General features: G+C 35.1%; 1 protein-coding gene across 1 annotated transcript in view; it reads left to right on the top strand.

Annotated features, from left to right (window-relative positions):
* The window catches only part of LOC107724561 (rab effector MyRIP-like), a gene marked incomplete at its 5' end in the record, with an annotated part of 109,172 nt that overhangs the window by 56,190 nt on the left and 42,577 nt on the right, over positions 1 to 10,405 (top strand). The window contains 3 exons of the mRNA XM_016533535.1: positions 5,743 to 5,823; positions 7,106 to 7,194; positions 7,487 to 7,567. Coding sequence (XP_016389021.1) covers positions 5,743 to 5,823; positions 7,106 to 7,194; positions 7,487 to 7,567 — 251 coding nt within the window. The remainder of the gene's footprint in view (positions 1 to 5,742; positions 5,824 to 7,105; positions 7,195 to 7,486; positions 7,568 to 10,405) is intronic.

Raw genomic sequence — 10,405 nt, 5'->3', positions numbered from 1 at the left:
ATTTAAAATGATAGGAATACTTTCATTAGGAAAGGATAGGATAGGATAGGATAGATACTTTCATTGTACTTCTGCATCATTTTAACTTATCTTGAGGACCACATAAGTAAAAAATTGCCAATCTTACCCCACTCTCCCCTATAAGTATTATACATTTAATTTAATATTTTACAGCATAAATCTACATTATATACTAATAAACAACTCCTTTAGAACAATTGTATTATTATTTTTTAACCATTTATAGGCCTACTATTAATATGGTTTTAATAAAATATGTGTTATAGATAGCAAGTCAGCTGCCTAAGTTTTCAGATGCAGCCTACATTAGTTTAACATCTTCTTCTTCTTCTTCTTCTTTCCAGTTTAACGGCGGTTGGCATCCAGCTTATTGGTGCATTACCGCCCCCCTTCTGCTCCGGAGTGTGGATCAGATAATAGGTTATAATAAAACGTAGTCTATTCCCTTTCATACACTTACATGACACTCACTTAGTCCCACACACACATCATACTTCAATTATCCGTTAAAGGTCACATATTGTAACGATCGTCAAAAATGCTTGCGTTTGCAGTGCACACTTCTTATCAGTAAAGGTTCAATAAAGTATTGTCTTTTGTTGTTATGGGCGCGTGTACAGATTTCTTGCCACATGTCTATGTTTCTTGCATCTCACGACTATGTCGTGTATGAAATAATGTCTGTGTGCATGTGTGTAAAACAACAAACTGACGATTTATATATAATCATTTGTAATTGTATATACATTGTTGTGATTAATTGTGGCTGGAACAATAATGTAGCTGTAAAAATAGTTGCCTGATGAAATTGAAATGTATATACATCTTCATCATACATAGACACGGTGAGTTTGTCTTTACTATACACGTTAAATGTGATCCACCTCATAGTAACAATCCTGTCAGATCGTCCATCCTTTGAGTGAGAGTGTAACGTTACAGGTCGGCCGATCTAGTTTCGTGGTTAAAGTTAACCTTTTCACATGTTTCCGTGTTGTTGTTGCTCAGCAATGGCATGGACGCGATGTTGTCTGGGGGTTTGGCAAAAGGAGAGTGGGACTGTGGGCGGTGCTCGGGGTGGTGACTGAAGGCGGTGACTGTGTAGTTCTGACGTCAACTTTTTACGGAAGTCACAACGGTTCTTGAAAAATCACAGCTACTTTATGCAGGCTGTGTGCATTTTACTGTGGACTGACTGTTTTGAAACTTATATGGTAGTTAAATAGCCCCTAGACCTCAGTTATCGTGAAAAAAGCAAGGAAATTTGGGACCTTAAAATCCTGTTGAAAACTCCTGCTTCCCTTAAGAATGTAATCAATATTCTACTCTGTGTCCTATTTACTGTGATTTGTAACCCTTTTAATCTGATCTCCTGCACCCCAATCTCCCTCAGCTTATTTTTCATTACCTGCCTCTGTGTTTCTTATCTCATACAAGTCATGATTATGTGCTCCACTGACTCCTCTTCTCGACATCCCTCACACAACCCTGTCTGGTGCTTCCCTATCATCTTTAGTGTTTTATTCAGTGAACAGTGTCCCAACCTTAACCTAGTCATCACTGCATCTTCTCTCCTATTTCCAATTACCACCTTATCCTCTTTAACATTTATTTGAATTTGGTATGTGCCTCCCTTTCTCCTCTCTATCCCACCTCTCTTGCCACCTTTTATTGATTTTCTCCCAAATTATGCATTTAACCTCTGCTTTACTTAAATTTACCTGCATTTCTACGTTCTCTTTTGTTAGTACCCTTTTAGCCAGCCTATCTGCCATCTCATTACCCGTAATCCCAACATGTGCTGGGACCCACATAAATTTTACCTGACATCCCTTATGAATTATTCTTGTGTTTAATTGAAGCACTTCATACAGGATATCTTGCCGAGCTTTTGAATTAAAGGATCTTAAACTTGTCAAGACTGATAAAGAATCAGAGCATTTCAAAACCTTTTCCCGCCCTACCTTTTCCTCCCATTGCAAAGCAATTAAAATTCATTAGACATCTCTAAGATGCTGCTGTATTGAACATGGCACCTGATGACTAATTTACTATTTTTTGTTCCCTGTCATTTTGATTTATTTGATGTTTGATTCATCGCAGGTTCCCTCTTACGTCATACTCCGGGGTTTCCTTAGGTATTTGTGCACATGCGCACTCTTCAAAAACGGCGCTTTTAGAGGACGCGCTAACATGATGGCAATGCTGAAAATAAAGCGCTAAATGTTGACATCTAGTGTTGAAAGCTGAACATTACACGCAGAAAGGGCGTCGGACCGGATGTTGTCGTTTCGGCGGAAGAGGAAGTGAACGGTGGCGAGAGGATCATGGCGGCTAAATCAAGCAATTCAAAAAATACGAAGAATAAAGCTTGTGGACATCGAAAGGGGAATGGATCAGAGAATTTAAGAATGGATGATACAGGTGAAGAGGAGGATGATATGGAGGTAGGGTGGACACAGATAGAGGGAAGATCAGGAAAGAAGGAATCTAAAAAGAGGAAAAAAGGTAAGGAGGAAGGATCAGAAAGTAGTTCGGTAGCGAGTGAGGAAGAAGGGGGTGGAAGAAATAAGGTCATAGGTGGATTTAGTGTAATATTAAATTTTAAAGAAGCGGTAGGAGTTTCAGGAATAAATCCGTTGGCGTTGACATACGAATTGAGGAAATTAGTAGGTGAGATAGAGTTTGCAAAGGTGCTGCAAGATGGTGCTTTATTGATAGCTTGTATGAACGAAGAGCTAGTTTAAAGATAATTAATTATTAATTCATTTAAAATATAAAGATACTACTAATAATAAATAATTTCCAGTCAGTAGCCCATGTACAATGTAGTTAATAGTAGGACACTCTTAAACTGGAATTTACTATTTGTGTATTCAGTTGGGCTTACATAATTCTTATTAGCGAATTGTTAATTGCAGTATGCATAGCAAATCAAGTCAAATTATTACTGTTGTTTATAGCAGCGGCAGCAGGAACTATCTGGTTGTAACTTGCATGAAATTTCAGTGATAACGCATGGGGTAAGTAACTCTTTTAAAGTGAAATAGGCTTTTATAACTTTGTTTATTTACCAGGGCATACAGGGATTTTGTGAACTCTTCAAAGCAAAATAGGCATTATTTGTTTGCGTTTCATTGTTTAATAAAGACGCTTACAGTAATTCTAAGTACTTTCGTGCAGCAGTAACTTTCACGGAGTGTAGCAGCAGTATCCATAATATAGCAAGGGCAGCAGAAAGTACTTTAGTTGCATGAAATTTCAGCGGTAATGCATGGATGAGCTACAGCAATTCTAGTACTTGGATGGTAGGTAGCAGCAGTATCCATAGAATTTCAGATTGCGTTATTAGTTATTAGTTATTAATAGTGATAACTCATGGAGGGTAAATTAACTCTTTAAAGTGCAATAGGTATTTATTAATTTGCTAATTCAACAGGGCTTACAGCAGGTTTGTGCAGCAGCAGTAGATTATGCTTCGCAAATTCTGATTAAATATTACAACCGCAACAGCTCGCACAATAAATTCCTACTACAACATTGTGAATATCATTAATGGCAACAGCATGTACTTCAACTAGCAGCGTAGCAGATCTGTTCCACCAAGACCAAATGCATTAACATTGTCATATCCATCACCATGCTAAAATGTTCCTAGAGTTGTCATGATTGAAATATATATAACGTAACAATAGGATATTTTCTGCTCATTTAGCTTAATAAACTTGTGAATAAGTGTGTGTGTGTTGATTATATAAGTAACAGTGTGATGAAGCATATGAGTATGTTGAGTCTGTTAAATACTCACACACGTATACAAGCAAACACACACAAGATTTTATTCCTCACATTCCCATGGATTTTTTCTGAAATTTTTTTATCCGTTTTTTCAACAAAAATGATTTGCAATCAATCATTTTTACATTTGCAAGCTTGAAAATATAAAAGGTCATTGCGTTTCATGATTTTATGTCTAAATCTTTATGACAGCTTTACCGGATAAAATAGGCAAACATGGACAATTCACAGACAAAAAGAAAAGTCTATGATATTTAAAGAGGAGGTGGAAGGAGAACCAGTTCAAACCCTGAGTGGATTCACTAAAGAGTGATGCTACTTTTGTGCTTTGTATTTCCACGCAGTCTAGTTCATTGATGTTTGCCTACAAAACCACCACTGGCTCTGCACCCATTTACCTAAATTCATTACTTCAGAGTTATGTGCCCTCTAGAAGCTTGCATTCTGCAAGTGAACGGCGTATTATTGTGCCATCTCAAAGAGGCACAAAATCACTTTCACAGACTTTTTCATTAACTGTTCCCTCCTGGTGGAATGACCTGCCCAAATCAATCCGAGCAGCTGAGTCCTTAACCATCTTCAAGAAACGACTAAAAACACATCTGCTCCACCTTTATTTGACCCTCTAACTCTAGCATTATCTATTTTATTTTAATTCTATTTTATCTATATTTATCTTTTTTTTTTAAATAACAACAAAAAACAAACAAACACTAGCTTTCTATTTTTTCTATTCTATCTACTTGTTTTTCTTTGTGTGTGTGTATGTGTGTGTGTGTATAATATATATATGTATGTATGTATATATGTATATATGTATGTATGTGTATGTATATATACTGTATATGTGTATATATATATATATATATATATATATATACACCTTGCTACGTGTACTGCGTTAGGCTAACCGAGACCTGTCATTTACACTTATATATTGTTTTGTGGCCAGCCTAAGGCACACCTTTGCAATAATCATGCTGTCTAATCAGCATCTTGATATGCCTCACCTGTGAGGTGGATGGATTATCTTGGCAAAGGAGAAGTGCTCACTAACACAGATTTAGACAGATTTGTGAACAATATTTGAGAGAAATAGGCCGTTTGTGTACATAGAAAAAGTCTTAGATCTTTGAGTTCAGCTCATGAAAAATGGGGGCAAAACCAAAAGTGTTGCGTTTATAATTTTGTTCAGTGTAATTTGTCATTTTCATGGAGTGATTGGAACTCGGGAATAATTTGCTGTATTTGGGTGTACAGTGCATCTCTTAAGAACGTGTATTTGTCACAGTGGAGTAGGAAGTGTTCCTCCATCTCAACTGCTCCTGATCTACATTTGTTACAGATTCGCTCGTCTTTAGGTAACCACGTCTTCTTATGTCGTCCTCTTTCTATGGCCAGCTGGTGGTCACTAAGTCTCTACTTAGTCAATAAATGTCTGTGTCTTATATTCCTGACTGAGACGAGATAGTCAGCCAGATTGTACTCTCTGTTTAGTCTCAAATAGCATTGGAGACGACTTTGGTCTTTGGTTTGTTATTTCCAGAACAAATGGTATGTCCAGAACAAATGGTATGTCTCTTTCTCTCTATTCATAATTTCACACACACACGAGCGCGACTTTAGCACTAGATTTAGCAACTCGCTGCATGAGACAAAAAAGTAATATAGCCAAAACAACCGCATAGCCGCTCTTTAGTGTAGATGCATGTTGATTTTATCAGATGATGCCGCGATTATAAATGAGAGTGACTCCTGGTTAACATGTATTAAAAGGGGTGTTAAAATAAGTCGGGCTGAGGCAGCAGCCCTGTCTTACTCCTCGTTGTTGAGAAAAATATTCTGTCCGTTGCTGTCCAATTTTTACTGCACATTTATTTTGGTTATACACACTCTCTCTCTCTCTCTCTTTTATTTTTTTAGAGGTGAGTGCTCATGAAGGCAGTAATGATAATGGCAGTGTTTGTGATGGCAGTGACTCCACGCTCTACAGGCAGAGTGAAGGTAACATGAAAAATCTATATACTTATATACACATGTGTTTTCACATTTCAGAGCCATAAAAAGACTTTAAATCTGCCAGATTCTACAACCCACATCAATATCATGCCTTTATTACCTTGATTTAGTCCTTAATCTCAGTCGTGTGCTGTCATCATCACACATTTTTAAATCTATTAAAGTTATTTCTGGGTTACTATATTGTTATTATATTTACAGTACTCTTCAGAAGTTTGGGACCAGTAAGATTCTTTTATTTTTTTTATTTATTTTAATAAGAGAAGTCTCTTTTGCTCACCTAGGCTGTGTTTATTTGACCGAAAAAGCAGTAATATAAATATTAATAGTAAATAAATATACTGAATTAATATTAACATTAATATGAAATATTATTATGATTTAAAATAACTTATCATTTATTTTAATTTATGTATGTTTGTAATTTATTACTGTGATGGCAAAGCTGAATTTTCAGCAACCTTTACTTTACCAGCAACCTTTATTGCTGCTCAAGAAACATTTCTTATTTTTGTTAATGTTGAAAACAATTACAACATTAATTGTTTTCAATTAATGTTGAAAACATTAATTGAAAATGTTTTGGGGGGGGGTGAATATAAAGCTCAAAAGAACAGTGTTTATTTGCAATAGAAAACTTGTGTACCATTATAAATGTCTTTGCTTTCAACTTCAACAAATTATTATTTCTTTCGACAACAAAAAAAAAAAGTTACTGACCCCAAACTTTTGAACCATATTGCTGTCACGAATGTCTCCGTAACAATTGCACATCTAAATGGTAATTAATCTACATGAAACTCAAAGACCTGTCTGTAACTGCTTAAAGCATCTGGATTCAGTCAGATTTACAGAACGGAAACTGTTTGTTTGCTTTTACTGCGCTTAGAACTTGCATCAAGCCCGACAACAGAGGGCTTTATTTAAACGTTCCCTTTGATAACTCTGAACTTAAAACTCCTTCTCTACAGAAGACATAGGCCTACTTTCTCACACACACACACAGGGAAATTTGGCAATATGTCCTGTGTTATACTGAGTTACCTGTTGGCATGAGGAACAAGGGCTCTTGACTACAAGTGTTGGTCTCTTGCTGTAATCACTGCTGAACTTGAACAGTCAATGAATTGTTATGAAGATAAACACCCAACATACACAAACACAAAAACACACTCATACACAGAGAAAGCAATCAGCTTTCATTGTGCGTCTAGTTATATAGACATTAAATAGATAGAGTTGTAACTGTGTGTATATGTGCATACAGGTCACAGCATGGCAGACACGCTCACCGTTGCTCTACGCGTGGCAATAGAGGAAGCCATTGCTAAAGCTGAGAGCTACAGAGACAGTCTGGTTAGAGACTCCTCTTTATATATCATCCATCCAACCAACCAACTGTTAATTCATCCTTCATCCACCCATCCAAGTATTCACTAATCCATCAGGCTTTCATGCTTACATCCGTCTATTCTTCTGAACACCCATATAAGGCTCCTGCATACAAATATCACTTTATTTTGTATATTTCAAATGTTGTTGACTCATCTATCTGTCAGTTTTAATCATTACCCATGTTCCATGAATATCTAACCACAGTTGCACTTTTCTTTCTCATGGCTGCTTCTCTTTCTCTTTTATATGACAGGAGAAACAGAATGAGGCTCGCTATTTGCGTGACCACAAGGAAGAACTTATAGAGGAACTTGCCACAACAATTGTTCAAAAAGTAAGAGCTGTTCTGTTACAGCGAGAAATACATTGTAGTTTATAGTAATTTTAATTAACCTTGACTGCATCCCAATTCACATATAATAATAATAATAATAAATATAGCTACAAGCTGCAATTACCGGGTTTCAAGTGTTTTTTAAGACATTTGAGTAATTATAGACAATTTAAGATGATTTTATCCGGGGGAAAAATAAATAAATAAATAAAATGACTAGAAATATTATTTAATAATTTATCACTTTTGACCAATAGGTGGCGCTGCTCCCAAATTGATGTGGTGTGGATAACTAGGGGTGACAATGACACACACATAGTTTGGTGCCAATGTGCCAAAGAATTGCTGAAAACAGCATCAAAAGCTTTTGATAACTTTTTGTTAGGACCATCTGAAGATGTCTGATTTCTTTCAAATTTTTCACAGACATTTAGGGCCAACCAGAGTCAAAAAGGCCCATCCAGTTTCGTTCCGATCGGCCTCCGTTAACCTCGTCTAATCAATTTGATTGGCTGATGGCAGCCATGTTTTTTCAAGATACACTAATGTCCTTAGAGATATTGCTGGCACCTTGGACAAAGACACTGCATGCCAAATTTCAAGTCAGTCAGACTAGCGGGTGCGTAGTTTCCTGTTATATTGCCACCAAGTGGTCAAACGCCCAAATTTGTGCAATTTGACCAAATATTGAGATAATTCATTTGTGTTCCGAGTTTGGTAAAAATCACTCTTTCCATTCAAGTTATAGCTGTTTTAGTAAAAGTGGTCCACCCACTTTGAACGTTTTTGCGTCCTGTTCCGATGGACAATGGAACTTCCACTTGGTTTTGATAACTTTTGCTAATCCCACTCAAGAGAACTTTTCTGCACTGGATTGGTTCCAATTGGGAGAGAAACCTAGGACTAGTTCTCAAAAGTAGGTTTTGTGAAAAATTCAAAACGGCGGGAAAATTTTCATGTTTTTTTTCTGTCTTGAGCCAAGGATTCCAATGATACAAGAGACTTGAGTCTACAACAAAAGGACTAGGAGTTATGAGCAATTTCACATTTTTGATCGGCATGTGCTAGTGGTAAACAAAAAGAGCATGACAAATCACAGTTTGGCCGTTGTACTTTTTTTGTTTGCTGAAAAAAAGAGGAAGCTGTGAAAGAGGAAAGGGAAAAGAGTTTGAGGTAAGCAGTTTTAGTTTAAGTCTTTTTTTTATTGCAGAGTATAGGAACATACAAATAATAACAATGCAAATTATAAACATATAAAAACAAACAAATCATAGAGCACAGTAAAGTTTTACATATAATGACATTACAAAGTACCAGGGGGATTGAAGCTTATGCCATAGTATTTTAAACATGCCTCATATTTTTTATTTTTTAATAGTTTTATTGAAGAAATATAACAATTAAAATCAATACAAAACAAATTTAACATAGGAAATTAATTAATATATTGTTGTTTATGTATGTGAAATTTTGCCATTACAAAAAAAGGTTAACAATAAATTCCAGATCTTTATTGCTTTTGTTTTCATTATATAAAATAACATCCTTTAATATTAATTAAATTAAATTAAATATAAATTCTGCCAGTTCCACCCTGAACCTCTTTATGACTTTACAGTCAAAAAATAAGTGTGTCAGCATCTCTTTCTCACTATTACAAAAGCATCATATATCAACAATATCAGTGTATCTAGATATTAAGGATTTAACAGGGTAAATGGTATGCAGAATTTTCAAGTGTATTTCTTTTATTTTATTATTAATACAGTATGTAAATGGATTCTAATTTTTTTAGAATTATAGCAAATGTGACTTTTGACAAGCTGAATATTACAGGAATAGCTTTAATAATTGAATTAAATTCCCTAAACTATACAGGGAAACTGTGAATAGACATGAATTGTTCATAAGTTAAAACAATCCCAGAATTGTCAAACATTTTTATAAGATGATTAATGTCTCTGTTAAACCAATTTGTTAAAAATAAAGATCCATTTGAAGCAGTTATATTGCCATTATTCCTAATGAAGGAGGTGTGAGGAGAGAAGTTGTGAGAGTAACAAATTTTCCAAGCGAGAAGAGCTTGCTGATGAAATTTAGATAATTTGAGGGGGATTCTAGAAATATTATAATCACATGTTAACAGAAATTTCAAGCCCCCTATTTGATTAAAGAGGTTATGAGGAATATGGTTCCATGATTCCATTATGGTTGTTCAAACATCTCTTATGCCAATTAATCTTAAAGGTTTTATTCACGTCCTCAAAATAAAGCATTTCCAGACCCCCTTCAGCTTTCTTATTAGTGAGAACCCTTTTCTTAATTTTTTGGGATTTTTCCAAATAATAAAAAAAAACTGGTTATTAATATCTTTGCATTTAGAATCTTTAACATAATGATAAAGTGGGATAAACAAACTGAAATAAGCTTTCCGCTTTGGATAATAAGGCACGATCATAAATAGAAAGATCACGCTGTAACCAGCAATTTAACACCACTTTTTTCTTCTTTAATCTAGAGGGAAAAGTTGTGTCTTTCAAGAACATTTGTTACAAATAATTACTAGGTATTTGACAGGATTTTACTGGAATGTTCATTATATATTTATCATTTAAACTGTGTAAGGGAGGATTTCACATTTAGATAAATTTCATGTTAAGCCAGAAGCCCTTGAAAAAGAATTGAAAGAAATAGCATTTAGAATAAAATATACACTTTTTAGAAAAAAAGCTGTGTCATCTGTCAACTGGGATATCTTAAGTATTTTATCAAAAGTTGAGACCTTGGATATGTTTATTATTAACAATACCAATCAATAATAATTCAACTACTAACAAA

This window comes from Sinocyclocheilus rhinocerous, unplaced genomic scaffold (genome assembly GCF_001515625.1).
Source record: "Sinocyclocheilus rhinocerous isolate Xijiao unplaced genomic scaffold, SAMN03320098_v1.1 scaffold1507, whole genome shotgun sequence".
Lineage (NCBI taxonomy): Eukaryota > Metazoa > Chordata > Actinopteri > Cypriniformes > Cyprinidae > Sinocyclocheilus > Sinocyclocheilus rhinocerous.
Note: the sequence above shows the minus strand (reverse complement) of the source record. Positions and strands in the feature narration are given on the sequence as shown.